At 43.7% G+C, this 15,294-nt stretch overlaps 1 protein-coding gene across 1 annotated transcript in view; it reads right to left on the bottom strand.

Annotated features, from left to right (window-relative positions):
• trit1 (tRNA isopentenyltransferase 1) overlaps positions 1-15,294 on the bottom strand; it is a 52,584-nt gene that overhangs the window by 866 nt on the left and 36,424 nt on the right. The window contains exons 7-10 of the mRNA XM_085346874.1: positions 12,077-12,189; positions 11,836-11,913; positions 1,171-1,280; positions 167-284 (exon numbers count right to left, since the gene is read on the bottom strand). Of these exons, the coding sequence (XP_085203000.1) occupies positions 167-284; positions 1,171-1,280; positions 11,836-11,913; positions 12,077-12,189 (419 nt within the window). The remainder of the gene's footprint in view (positions 1-166; positions 285-1,170; positions 1,281-11,835; positions 11,914-12,076; positions 12,190-15,294) is intronic.

Here is a 15,294-nt window from a genome sequence, read left to right as displayed (position 1 = left end):
CAGAATCTTAAGGCAGCGCTAAACAGTCAAATACATAACATGGTACGACTTCTTTAGTACTTCTCAGTTTGCTTGTCCTCGGTGCTTTGATGAACATGTTAGTATCGTTAGCAAACGTCTATATTCACATTCAGCTTTTTTCCCCCCCCACATGCTTATGCCTCACCTGTCCACTCCAGGTCACCGATGATCACTTTGTCACACAGGTCACACGTGTGGTGGCTCCGCTTGTTTCTCTGCTCCGCCCCCTGCGCTCTGACTGGTGCAATAGCTGGCTCCTCATGCTGAGAAGTGGAGCGAAAAAAGTCTGGTTTTTTAAGGTTTTAAATCTGAAAAAAATATTTATGATGTGCTAAAACAAACTTTTAGGGAACAAAAAAGGGAACGGAAGCAGAACATCAGATAGGCAGCAGAGTAAAGCATGATTTATGGTCCCATAAATGTGCCCGATTGTGTGATCCTCCAAGATCTTGTAATGGAGAGACGTATGAGTCTACGGAATGCTGAATGGTTGACAAGTGGAGTTCACTGGGATGGGTGAACCGTGGAAAAACAAGCAGTTTGGTAATGCTAAATATCACAAGCAAACAAGTAACCTAAATTCGGCTAACAGCAAACGTGTTGCAGAAGACAATTTTATACAAACAAAGGCCTTTTTTCCTTTTTCAACCAAAGAACAAACTAGACTTTGACATCGAGGTCACTGAGATTCAAACATTTTTAATAGTTTCATCCGTGATGTCAATTTTAAAATTCTACGTTGCCTCGTTCTCAAATTATATTATTCACAAACTCGGGTGTCCACACCACCCGCCTGGCGGTGTGGCAACAACACGCCATCGCCCTTTGACAACTGAAGGACAAAAAAGAATTAGGAAATCGCAGAAAGGAAAAATTAATAAAAATGGGACAAAAAAAAGCCCAAATAAGGCAAATCCAAGGAAGAAGGGCATATGCTCAAAAGGAGGAATAAATAAGAGCAAACAAGGAGAGGAACACACTAATGGCAAAAGGATGAAAGGAAGGAAATGTAAAACCACAAAGTACGCAATGAAAAGATAAAGAATGATAAAGAGTAGCGAAAGGAACTGAAGTAAAAGAGAAAGATTCCACAGCACCAGATGAAAGCAGCCAACAGGAAGCTGCCACTTTAGACTGCTGAGGCCACACCTTACTGAGGCTGTCCAGTATCTGCAGTGCAGGGTCCAGCACCGTCTCCTCCCACCGTGACACGTCCGTCACATCCAGGCCATACACTGCAGGGATGTTGTCCCCTGGTCCTGTACACACATACACACAGAAAGGTCAAAAACACACACTTATACATTTGACAAGGACAACGAGGACTTGATTTGATATTGGATTCAGTGTTTCCAACGATTTATTTTTAATAAACAGGTGGAGGGGAAAAAAGCCTTGACAAAAAAACTTTCAGACCTCTGACAGTGACAGTGCTCATTGTACACAAATAAATAAATAAATAAATATATAAATAAAACAATGAAGCTCCGGAGGGTCTGTCTGCAAACTACAACGGCTGAGACAGGCCAGTTCAAACTGGGTAACGCACAGGAGCGGCGATGTGCTGGAGCCGCACCCTGAAGCTCCATCAACCTGCTGACTCACACTGGCTCGATAATGTCTCCCCCCTCCTTCCTCCCACCCTCGTGTCTTGTGCGCCGTCTCTCTTTCTCTCCCGCCATCAGTCTCGCTTCAGCTTTCACTCACTGTCTCACCCTCAAACTCTTCCACCCCCGTGTTTCTATTTTGCATCAGTCAGCAGTCTCCGGGCCAGGCCTCGGGAACGCAACGGCAGCACCAGACCTTGCCCCGCTCCTGTCTCTGTCTATCCCAGCGCTCGCCTGCATCCAGAGCCGCTGCCCTTCAAGGCGTACCGTGGAAATTTAGATCGGTGCAACTTGCAGAGAGTGACTTCTAACAGATGCAACTTTTTAATGATTAAATAAATGAGCAGGAAAACAGAAAAAAAGAAAAAGAGTCTGAGCTCCATTTTTTGACTCTTTCAGTGCACACTACGACACATTGTCACACAAGTTGTCTTCACTTTTTCCTTTTATTGTACTAAAGAGTTTTTCCTCCAGATGGTTAGAAAATACAAACAGACAGGGTTTTAAATGACATTCAAAGCTAGCTAGATGGTTATCTTTTCAAGGAATCAAGGTTACGACTGCGGTCTGAATGCACGAGAGAAGCGCAAACTCTGAGGCTGTACTCAGACACGACGCAGCGAAAAGAAACCAACCTGACTCCAGATGAGACAGCAGCAACCATGACTGAACAAACGTGCAGGTGCAGCAGAACCTTATTTCAAACCTTCTTCATGCTAAAAACTGGAGCCTACATTACCCAGAATACAACTCGACAGCTTACAGCTCGGGGATTTGGTTGTGCTTTTGCGCCTTCATGTTCGGTTCGGTTGGCTGAGAGGGAAAATTTGCGAAAATGCCCGGAACGACAAGTCGGAAAGCCGGAGAACATTTTTGTCTATAAGTTGCCAAGCTTACAGAAAAACATGGTGGATGGCGGTAAATGTTAATGAATGGGTCAAATGTACAGTACTGTGCAAAATCCTTCCATTAAAAATAAATAAATAAAAAAAATCTGCTTCCAAGGAGCCAGACATTCGTGTAATTGTTTAATTGTTGTCTGGTGTCTTGGTGCAGCCACAACAACCTGGTGCTGAATGCCCAGAAGACAGTGGAGATTATTGTGGACTTCAGGAAGCACACAGCCCCACTCCCCCCCATCATCCTGACTGACACCCCCATCACCTCTGTGGACTCATTCCGCTTCCTGGGTACCACCATCACCCAGGACCTGAAGTGGGAGCCCACCATCACCTCCGTCATCAAGAAAGCCCAGCAGAGGATGTACTTCCTGAGGCAGCTGAAGAAATTCAACCTGCCAACACGGACGATGATGCAATTCTACACTGCAATCATCGAGTCCATCCTCACCTCCTCCATCACCGTGTGGTACGCTGGAGCCACTATCAGGGACAAACAGAGACTGCAGCGTGTTGTGCGCTCTGCTGAGAAGGTGATTGGCTGCAGACTCCCATCTCTGCAGGACCTGTACACCTCCAGGACACTGCGGCGTGCAGCCCGGATCTCAGCTGACCCTTCTCACCCTGGACACAGTCTGTTTGACCTGCTCCCCTCAGGCAGGAGGCTCCGGTCCATTCGCACCAGAACCTCTCGCCACAAGAACAGTTTCTTCCCCTCTGCTGTTGTACACATGAACAATAACCATATGACTGTCCCCGCCACTAACACATGACCCTACGCTGTGTCACTGCATCATTTCATGTTTGGCACTGATCACCACCTGCACTCATGTATATATCTTTCTACGTAGCACTCATAATTCTTATTCTCATGTATATATCTCATGTATATCTCATGCACATATCTTTCTTTCTACATAGCACTTTAATTCTTATTGTCTGCACTGAAGCACCGCAGCAATTTCCTAATGTTGTAAACCTCAACATCTGGCAATAAACCCATTCTGATTCTGATTCTGATTCTAAAGTGGTTTCGAGGAAATGGTTCTCCAGGCTTTCTGGAGCTCTCTCTCAACACTTCTTTGGACAATGTTTGCTTTTCACCTCAACCACTGGCAACTTCTGATTTTGCCTCATATACTGCATTACCCTGCATGTTTGCAGGTCACAGTCACTGCAGCCGTTTCCCTTTTTTCCATCAAAACACAACAAAACCACATTGCATACTTCTGCATGCAATGCATATAATTTTTTACATTGAATGCAATTTAAAAAAAATAAACGTTAGACTGTCGACACCTTAAACACAAAGGAATAATATATAACACATCATCTCTGTAGCCACTCCATTATGTCCCCAGTTAGTTAGAGGTTAGAAAAACTCATTCTAAATTAGGCAAACTGGACAATCTACTTAACGCGTGAATCTGGGGTTGTTCTGGTTTTCCAACTTTGGTAACTCAAAGTCTGATTAGAATATATGTGTGTTAAGCTCACACTCTCAGGTAAGCGAATCCCATTATCCTATAAAGCGCTGTTTGCCAACTCAATTATGTCTTAATCCTTTCTACACAAAGTCAACTGTGGATTTGAGGGCAGCAGACATCCTATAGACTGAACTCCACTGGGAGCCGTCTGGGCCTCCATTATCACAGAGAGACACAGAGTCCTGACTGTATGACTAACAGTGTTGACTTTGTCAGAGGACTGACTGTGGCGCTGTGTGTGTGTGTGTGTGTGTGTGTGTGTGGGAACAATGAGTCCCCATACAGCCACACCCGGCAGCTCTACACTTACAATTCACTCTTGGTACAAACTGCAGTTCAACTGCCACTGGGTGAAATTTGCATATTGTAGGCTTAATCTGCAGTCAGCGATTTAAACACGTGACATATTTTATTCTTTCATGCTGAGACCAGCTGTGCTTAAATTAATCTGACACAAGGTTCAAATGCAAAAACAAACAAAAGGCTCCTTAATAGCAGAATCTCACCCTGCACCTGCATCATTTGGCTTCACAGCATGTGTTTTTTCCCCTCCTCTTATCTGTGTGGACCACTTATCCTCAAAACTTTGTCCTCAACTCAGTCGGGCTTGTCTGTGTGTTGTCAAACAGCAGTTACTGTTAATCAAAGCCTCTGATTCTATTTGCATGGTTCCTGCATGTGAGTGTGGAGGTAAGTCTTTTGTGTTGGCGGCACAATACCAGGCAGGTGGCGGCGGCAGCAAGTGTCACCTGGCGTACCTGCACCAGATGCAGAGTTGGCGATCTCGCCTTCAGGTTCTCTAATATTTACTTCACCTCAGCAGTGGGCATTCTGCGCCCTCCTGTTGACACTATCTGTTTCCTTACTTTGTGTTTTTATCTCTCTCAGCACCCTCCTACAATTCCCTTCTGCAGTCGCTAACCTCCCCCCTGGGCAGAGTGGAGCGGTGGTAAATAAAAGGGGAGATACTGTACGGTGGGCTGCCAGATGCTCCACAATGATTCTCGTTTGGGATCTGGTGAAATTTAACCCCGCTAATCCGCAACATCTCGAATGAGAGTTGATAAGAAATGCCGAAGGGACAAAGGGCGGGGTGGTCGGTGTGGGCGCGCGCACGCACACTTGGAGAAAACACAAAGCGTGAGCGCTGCCTTTCGAGTGCACAGGGGAGATGGCCATGCCAACAATAAGGAGCAGAATCTGTCGCTGGGCAGCTGCCTGCCAGCGCCGGGTGTGTGCGCGCGTGTTGAAACAGTCGTCCACCTGTTGCAACAAGCGGGCGAGAAGTCATTTGCTGTGTTATCCTTGTGTTTGCTGAGTGAGGATGTGCGGCTGTGTGTGCTTTGCTATAAAAGCTCCGCTACCAGCCTCAGCGCGATGTCCCCTGGCCCAGCTGTGCTTCTTTGGCTGCCACCCACACTGGAACACCGCAGCTGCCGCTATTGACTCAACAGCCTCCTTCCCCTTTCCTAAAGTTCCTCTTCCACTTCTCGTCTCACTCAGCTCCGTCGTTTAACTGTTGTTTGTGATCGAATTTCTGAAGCAGGTTGAGTACGGCTGGTTCAAGTTTCCTTTGGGAGGTAGGGATCTGTAAAGAGTGGACTTTATTTCTGGGGATTTTTTGTGGAATGAGGGAATCTAAAATCTAAGCTCTTTATACATTAAGCTGCATCCTCACACAGGAAGCATTCACAGTGACATGGTAACCTCAGATCACAGAAAGTAGGAGCAGAACATAATCTATTAGTGATGAGAAGTAAGCAGATTTTGAGAAAAACTTTATCTCAGCCTCAAGGTGAGCAGTTGAAACCGCTACCAATGAGAGCGCAGTATACTGGTGATTAATGCAGCTTATTTGCACACTCTTAAAGAGATAAACATTCTCTAAAGAAGTATTAGGTCCCCACATTTCCGGCTACCACAGACTGACTACAATCATATCGATCAATCGGTTACAAATGATCATGAGAAACATGGTGGATCAGCCCAACACTACACGGGAGAACCTTGTTAATGATCTGCAGGCAGTTGGGACCACAGCACCAAAAACACCAAATACTGAGTCGTGTTTTGCTTGGGGTTTTTTTCCACTCAGTGACACGCAAATTAATTTATAACTTTTACGTAATGTGTTTTTTTCCCCAGATTTCTGGTTGATATTCTGGCTGTAACTATCATAAGAATTAAAGCCTGCAGCAGGATGAACACGTCATGTAGATTCACAAAGCTGAAACTGATCATCAAACTACACCGAATCATTCAGGCCGTTCACCAACACTGGACACACCTCAGAGTCCAAGTGCAAAGTACAGTAGTGCGTTTCAAAGAGAAGAGAGGAGAAGCGTGGCAAGCAAATCTGTAAATGCAGTTGGATCTTCCTAAAGTTCTTTGACACATCGCTCAACAGCAAACAGCAGCCTCACACTCCACAGAAATTAAAGTGTGCGAGAGAAGCTGCCGCATTAACCGAAAAGTGCAGCGGAAGTCGCTTTGCTTTAATTAGCTGTGAAGTGTGAAGATGAGCTAAGAGTGCAGGCTAGCAGTTCCTGGACTTTGCATAAACAAGAGATCAACTTCTCGTAAGTGGAAAAAAACAACAAGTGGCACCAATTGTTTATACGGAAGACTTTAGCATCCTTCACCTACTTTTTTTTTTTTTTTTTAAATGGGCAAACTATTTTGGGTCAGCATTACTGCTCTCACAGTTCATAGACCAGGAGTGGGGAAGTCCAAGCCTCAAGGGCTGGTTACCTGCAGGTTTTCGATATCACCCTGGGTCAGCACACCTGAATCAAATGATCAGTTCATTACCAGGCCTCTGGAGAACTTCAGGACATGTTGAGGAGGTCATTTAGCCATTTAAACCAGCTGTGTTGGATCAAGGACACATCTAAAACCTGCAGGACACCGGCCCTTGAGGCCTGGAGCTGGACACCCCTGACATAGACAGTGAACTGCCCAGATAGTTTTGAGGCTCAGACAATGGGACTGTGAATACAAATGGATGGAATTCATAAACCATTAAACCCCATAAAGGAGGCAAAATTACAAAAAAAACCCCAAAAACCTGGCAATGTCCAAATACTTACAGACACAACTATAAGTCACTCTATGTTTTTCACAATGGCAGATGTGTTTTGTAATGAATGACTGTCTCTCCTGATTGCCCGTCTGCTGAGCGGAGGTCACAGAGAGGTCTCTTTGGCAACAACAACACAGTCTTGTTTTTATCCATGGTATGAGATTGCATTTATTTATTTGTGTGTGTGTGTGTGTGTGTGTGTGTGTGTGTGTGTGTGTGTGTGTGTGTGTGTGTGTGTGTGTGTGTGTGTGTGTGTGCGCGCGCGCGCGCGTGTGTGAGAGAGAGAGAGAGAAAGAGTTCATGAAGGTTTCACACTTGCTAGTGGACAAGGGTGTAAACTCACCCCACACCTGTTGCCTCAGCTGGATCAAATTACTCTCCCTTCTTTAACCAACCCAGCCGTCCATGTGCCATTCCTCTCAGTCGCCCTCCATCCATCCTTCACTCACTCATTTACTCCTGGGACTGAAAGACACCTATCCCCCTGTTACTTAACGCTCACGAGGCCTTGGTCAAACTACACCTGCGTAACCTGGTTACAAGGTGCTGTTTGCACTTGTATGCCTGCCTTGTGGGAGTTTTACTAAACAGAGGGAGCTGCCTCATCTGCATTAGATTCAGCACCTGATAAAAGGAATATAACCTCAGATTACTATGTAGTTTAAGGGTAATTAAATCAACTAATTAACTCCACCCCCCTCGCCACGCACACACTATAGGTGTACACCCACACACAGCCCCAAATAAAGGCAAGTCAAATTAAGCTTGATTTCTTCTAAGCTGGCTGACCTGGTGCTTAAATCCTCACAGCAACCAGAGCTGAGTCCATCAACAACCACGTATCCTGCTGAGAAGTATTTAAAGCACTGAACGCCCACCAACTCTCGCTCTGACATTTGCTACTAAACGTGAACCGTAAAACTGGGTTAAACTTGTGCCTTCGAGGCATGTGATTCAGCCTACATATAAAGTCAGCATTCAGATTATGTTCTAGCTTCTTTAATCTACTTCATTGTTAGCCTGACTGAGGCTCTGTCGTTTTCAATTTGTCTTTCCCTTTGACCCACTAGTTTCTGCATGCCTGGGTTGGTCTGCGCAGACCCCAGCGACCCTGTTGCCCGTGTTTGTGTGGTCGGGGCACATTCCCAGCAGCTCTGTAACGCTTCAAGAGATTAGCCTGCTCAGCTGAGGCCTGCCGGCATCTGTGCGGGCATGTGTGGGACTCGGGCGAAACAGAAAAGGAGGTCAGCAGTCAGAGCAAGACAGAGAGGTCAACGGAGATGATGCAGAACAGAAAGGTGGATGAGAGCAAAACTTTGGTTAGGGGCATCCCCCAACCAGGGGTAGCATTACAGGGCTGTCCTTGGGCAAATCTTTAATTAATCTAATATGTGTGTTTTTACTATCTGAGCAGATGTGACTAACTCAGACCTTCCCCAACTCTCTTGGTTGGCTCCAACAGCCTGTAGATTGATTTATTTTCAAAGGAACTGGGTCAGATTTTACAATAAACGCCCCGCTGCCCTACAGCCAACAGTATTCTGCTAGTTACTGACACTGAGAATTGACTGGATCCCAATGATACAAAAACTCCAGCTGTAAACAAAAGCTGAAGCGCGTTACCTTTGTAATGCTCAAAGTGTGTAAAATCAAGTTAAAACTAAGAGTTATTTTACAATTTAAACAGTCTAAAAACTTCAGCATGTCTTTGAACTGTCACTTGGGAAAGCATCGTGCCAAAAATAGACTTTTTGGCATTTTTGGGCTTTAGAAAAAGAAGAAGTGATGCTCAAAAAGTAGGACATATACAAAACATTATTACAGCGTTTCCACGTGTCAGGAACAGGAGTCAAAGTATCATCAAGAAATTCAAAGTGAGCCACACAGGACAGAACAAGCCTAGGAGAGGCAGGAAGTGAAAGATTTCAAAGAATCTGGAAAGGAAACTAGTGAGAGATATGCCTAAAGACTCCAGAACCAATGCCAAACACAAGTGAATGACTTAATCTAGCTGGGAATTGTAGTCTCAAAAAAGACAGTCACTAGAAGCCAGCACAGGAATGGACTGTGAGGCTACAGAAGAAGAAAAACTTCCCTTCTCAGAAGCGACACCTTCAAGCCAGACTGAAATAGCTAAGGCAGCCTGGAGAAAGATTATGCAATACTGGAATATTGCACATCCTTTGGTCAGATGAGACGAAACTAGAACTAGACGCTGCTTATGTTTACAGAAAGAAGGCAATCAACCCAAAGAACACCACCCCCCTTAGTGAAACACGGTGCTGGAAGTATTATGCAGTGAGGACGCTTCAGTGCGTGTGGAACTGTAAATCTCGCCAAATAATTCTGTCCTGATCTGTAACAATGAAACACTTTACCATCTCTGCACAGACACCGACAAAAACAACGTCAATGGAGTCAACAGCAAGAACAACATGTTTCCAGAACCACACAAACAGAGAAGGTCATCCGGCAACACAGTCCCTCATGACTCAGCTTTTGCAGCAAAGCCACCCTACAAGGCTGGTGCATTGGGTAATTAAATATGAGCTTGTACATTCTTATCTAGTAACACGAAGGCCTTCTTCAAGCCATTTATCTGGTGCCTGTCAAAAAGGCTGTCCTTCAAATTCTTCCTTGTGATAACTTAACTGTGCAGTGTTTTGGTATTCGCAGCAAAAATCCTTCAAATGACTGATGTGTTTCTTCAAATGGACTTCCTGGTAAATTTGTGTGTATTACCAGAAGAAACACGACGCCAGGGATGGTTTATCTTCACAACAAAGATACTTTCTTAGTATATCCGTTTGTCTAGTCACCCTTAAAATTGAGACCAATATCTTTATACTTTAAAAACTTTAGAAAGTTCTTGTTATCTGCTGTAACTTGTACACTCAACTCTTTGAAACAAAAAGAATAAATAAATAAAGCAAGCAAAAATGCAGTCCTCAGTAAATGCTACAGTAGACTACTGCTGCACATATTTCCAAGGGACTACTTTTTATAGCTACTCTTGGTCTGACTCAAAGAGATGTTTGCCTGATTGACGCTGTTCTTGCTCTGGTTTATATTTCTCTAATCCAGTGAATAAAAACGATCATGGTCCATAAATTAAAAAAAAAAAAATACCAACAAAGTTCTGATCATAACATCCACAAATTTAACAAAGCAAAAGTATTTCCTCTGAGACTTCATTGGATGGGAGGTTGAGGTCTTTGAGGAGAGCTAATCTCCTCTGCTGCCACCTGCATTTTCAGGCCTGATGCAGCAGACAGAGCACAGTCTAAGCAGGGTCTGTGTGTGTGTGTGTGTGTGTGTGTGTGTGTGTGTGTGTGTGTGTGTGTGTGTGTGTGTGTAAGAGGGGGGCAGTGTTATATGGATTGTCTAAAGGCAGGACACACTTAAAAGCACACACGTGAACACAAGTAGACAATCTTAGACAGATTACTGCATGTTTCTATGATTATAGCTGCAACACAGACAGACGCGTGCACACATGTGATGTAGTCCATATGGCGTGTGCAGCGGGTAGGCAGGCGGTCAGAAAGAGGGGTATTGAGGTTTAGGGCCTGGCGTGGCCTTAAGCCACTTGGGCCTAACAGGATTAGGAGGCAGGGTTACTGCAGGGCATGCTGCCGGTGGGACCAGGTTTCCTTTTCAAGGGAAGAGAGACGCACTACACACTCTGCTCTTACGCACTCTCTACACTTTAAACTGACTCACGGTGGCAAATCACCACTTTCCAATCTCAGGTTGATTTTGGCTGCGGTGGGCAGTCTTGTCCGTTCTGCAGTGGCAGCTGCTCTGGCAGGTAACCAAACACTGAAGTTCATTTCTATGCATTTGGAAGCACAGGGGGTTGAAGCTTTCACAGGTCTTAGCTGCAGGTGTGCGCTGGGGATGGATCTTGAAACATTATCCAATCACTACGTCACAGTAGTGCGCACATGCTGTATAAAATCAAATCTAACTTTGTCCCAGTGATTAAATGAATGCTGTGGTTTTCCCTGCTGAGCTACACGGGATGTTTTCAAACCGTAAAATCATTTTGCAAAAATAAAACTTGGATTTAGATGTTCACCAAATAAGGAAACTGAAGCCACAGTTTATGGTTTCCATCGAGGCTTTTGTTTTTTAAAACAGAAATCAATGAGTTGATTGTGCTTACATGTGATTTATTTGTGAAAGACGTCAGAGTGGTGTCAGCCTTTCTACAGCTGTTTGAAAGGAACCACAAAACAGCTCCTTGGGGAGGGAAGACTGTGATGAACTGTGATGAACATTAACATTAATTTTGCCTTTTTGCATTAAAATTGTTATGAATATACCAGCATATCAGTCGAATATCCCGATCAGGCAACAATGGCAACTGAGGTGGAATTAATTAACGTTCACTCAGGTTTCTCTGCTGTGTCGCATAAATTTTCAGCTTACTAAACGTTCAAAAACTGTATGATGAGGAGCCGAAAGACTTTAAAACAGGTCGCAAACATGTCTCTGTTTGCCTGGAAGGGGCAATAACAATAACTGAAACAAAAGCTTTAAAAAGGTGGCGCACGCACACGCCATCTCTGTACCCAGGAACACAGTACAGTGGGCTGAGAGGCTTATTGTGTCTCTAATAGAGTGCACGAATCTCATCTTGTTACAGAGTGCTGATTGCTAAGGATCTGTCTGCAGCACCAATACACCCCCCACACCCGACTCACACACTCACTGCATGGGTGAATGGTACTCACGTCTGAGGAAGCGGTTGCGGACCCATTTATTCTGTTTGCGGGCGTAACGCCTTGTAGCTATCTTCAAAGCTTCTATACCTGAGTGAGTGAAAAACAAGCTGGTCGTTAGATGAAGCACAAAATGAAGGGAGGACAAAAAAAACAAACAAAAAACAAAACCTGATTGTTGTGGTTGATCAGCAGTCCACCAGCCAGTGCATCCAACTCCATCTGAGTGACTTTGATCAGGTGTTTCTCTAACCTTTGTCTCGCAGAGAGTCTTTCTCCTGCTGGGTGCTGCTTTCCGGAGCCGTCAGGTAGTCGTGAAACTCCTTAAAACCGATCGACTGGAAAATCCCATGTTGATAGTCTTGACTGAGAGGAGAGGAGAGGAGGAAACATTATCCATCAACATAAAAGCTTTCGGCCTTCAACTTGACATTTATACACTCGCTGGTGACTCATTTCATCCTTTCCTCCTCCATCTCTCTGTCGCTTCCTAAACTCTTAGCGAACAGATGTGAAGCCCTTCAAGAGAGAAAGTGACAGAATGACACGAGCAGACGGAGGGACCCATGGCTACTAAAAATCCTGTATGGTGACCAGGGCTGACACAAGGCTGGGGCAGAATCCTCTGGTGAACTTGCCAGACGGAGCATTTTAGTAAATGTCAGAGCACACCACCCCAATTTGAGCACTGCAGCCAGTTCAAGGCTAAATCAGGCTTTTCCAGGTGCTAGCAGTAGCAGAATAACTGCTGTGACAATATCTGTAAAATACATTCTCATCTGATTATTTTCCAGTTTTCCTTTATTTAGACAAGGCAGCCTGAAACTGACCGGAAATACTTTAGCTTTTGTAAAGCAGTACAAAATAGGCCGCCGATTGTAGCGTTTGTAACGCTACAATCTTACTTCTTGTGACTGCAGTCAGCACTAAAAATCGTTCCTCTGTGAGACCGATTCCTGTTAAAAGGGCGTTCTTCATTCCCACCATCGCCAAGTGTGAGGGGATGAATTTGTGCCTGTCTGAACAAAACAGTGACGTGTCAAACTTTTATGACCTTGTTTTTGTGATAATCAGAAATAGGGCTGCTCGATTATGGCAAAAATGATAATCACGATTATTTTCACTGAAATTGAGATCACGATTATTTGACGATATTTATTTAACCCTTTAAGACCTACTATAGAACCAAGTCCACCAGAGCGTATATTATTTTTTTTACATGCTGTAGTGCCATTTGTGGGAGCATTTCAAGTTGCTATACATCAATACAACTGTTATAGCCCATATTTTAATAATATGTATGCATTAAGTCCATAGTAATTACATAAATTGCAAAAAAGTGCAATAAACTACAAAAAAAATTGAAAATCGCTTTTGTTTTGTTTACATATATTTCTACTTGGAGAAATTTAAGAGGCTTATCCCTCAAAACTTTAAATACAATAAAGTTGCAAAAAATAGTTTACAACAACAGGAAATTTATTTTGAGTGTCTTCATAGTTTTATTTTGGAGATACAGCAATTTTTATATACTGCAGGAAAAACAAAAAACAATCCTATGATGCAGATTTGCAAAGAAAACAGCATGTGCATAATTTCACTGTGGGAAGTGTTACGAACAGCTGATAGGAACGGCAAAGCGTGTTTCTGGAATATTATGTTTTTGTTCCTGCAAGCGCTTTTTATGCAATTTTTGCAAAGCTATATGTGGAACGAAACCGTGACCGAGGACAAGCTGATGGCATCAGATGTAAGTACAACTCCTCCGGTTTCATATGCAAAACAAATTATTGCGCTAGCTTACACGGTTCAGGTTCTACAGGGATTTAACAATAGTTACGCAAAACGGAGCATGCAGCTCTGACCGGCTTTAAAGGGTTAACAATGACTTTAAAAAAATAATATAAAATAGTGTGCAACACCACTGAAGTTTTTTTTTTTTTTAAACTCTCTTTTCAACCAACGGCAGTCACTCTCCAAATAACTTCTGCTTAGCTTTCCGAGCTTCCCTCGGGTCCTCTTAATCAGCGGTCTCCAACCTTTTTTGCGCCACGGACCGGTTTATGCCCGACAATATTTTCACGGACCGGCCTTTAAGGTGTCGCGGATAAATTAGGGAGGGGCTAATAATCGGCTCAGTCATTTTTAATGATCGTTGAAAGCCCAGATCGTAATCGTGATTAAAATTCGATTAATTGAGCAGCCCTAATCAGAAATCCTATAGAAAATAGAAAACATTCCCTGAGACATCCCTCCAGCTTCAATACATAATCAAGAAGTGCAAACAAGTGGAGTGGAGCTTTATGCTTCACTGCAGGACAAATTCTTGATACGAAGTGATGACGGAGTTGCCAAGTATGAAACAAATGTCTGATTATTGCTTAGAAATGCTCCATATGTGCAGTCTGGGCTTAGATTCTAGCAAATCCACATAGCGAAAGAGCATCCTACTTTGGCGACTACCTGTTATGGGAATTTTCACCTTCACTAGCTGATGTCTGAAGATGTAAGAAGTGCTTAACTGAGTATCCACCCATATTTGTACCAGATATCAGAACTAATAACTGAATAATAACATTTTGCACTTTGTGTCCTTTTACTTGTTATTTGCAGGTAAGGTTTCTACATTGAAATGCAAATAAGATATCTTTATAATAAAACACACACACACACACACACACACACACACACACACACACACACACAAAATTGCTTTTATCTAATTCTCTTCCTCAAATACACTGCACAGCAAATATTAGAATAAAAAGGATTATTTCAGGTCCCTAATTTCTAGGCTTGTAAGAGAAACAACAAGAGGAAATAACAAAAATAAATCTGGCTAGACAGGCAGAGACAGAAATTTGAGAATAGCGTCTGAGCACAGGAAATGTAGAGTCAATGGAGGGAGGAAAAGAAAGACAGAGGAAGAGAGGGAGGCAGGGAAGGGGGTGGAGATCTGACCTTGATGTCTGGCCACAGCAGCCAGCTGGGGATGGAGACATGAGGGCAAAGCAGAGAAAGACAGACAGAAAGAGAGAGAGAGAGAGAGGGGGGGGGTAAAGTGCATGGATGATCAGATTGCTCAGAGGGCAATAGAGGCAGAGATGGAGGGACAGGGAGGAGGACGAGGGAGGTGAGATAGGGTGATGAAATAAACGAAAGGGAGGGGAACCGGAAGGTTCCTGGGCAACGTTCCACCAGTGCATCAACTCCCTGCAGCCACACCCCATCATACACTATCAATATCGACTGCCAACAGAGACACACAGCAGTGTTCACATCTCTCTTTCTTTTTGGTCTTCACATTTCATGTCACACACAGGACATGGAAAGACAAAGTTAACAAAAATGTAATGTAGTGATGTAGATACAAAATAAAGACAACGAATGTTAAATCTCAGAATAGCATGAATCGTTTTTTACCTGCCTACTTGGAAACAATATATAAAAAATCCGAATACCATATGGAAA

The sequence above is a fragment of the Diplotaxodon limnothrissa genome, linkage group LG22 (assembly GCF_057381915.1).
Source record: "Diplotaxodon limnothrissa isolate DT_005_m linkage group LG22, D_limnothrissa_male_GT1.1, whole genome shotgun sequence".
In the NCBI taxonomy this organism is placed as follows: Eukaryota; Metazoa; Chordata; class Actinopteri; order Cichliformes; family Cichlidae; genus Diplotaxodon; species Diplotaxodon limnothrissa.
The sequence above is the reverse complement of the archived record's forward strand: the minus strand, read 5'-3'. Positions and strand labels throughout refer to the sequence as shown.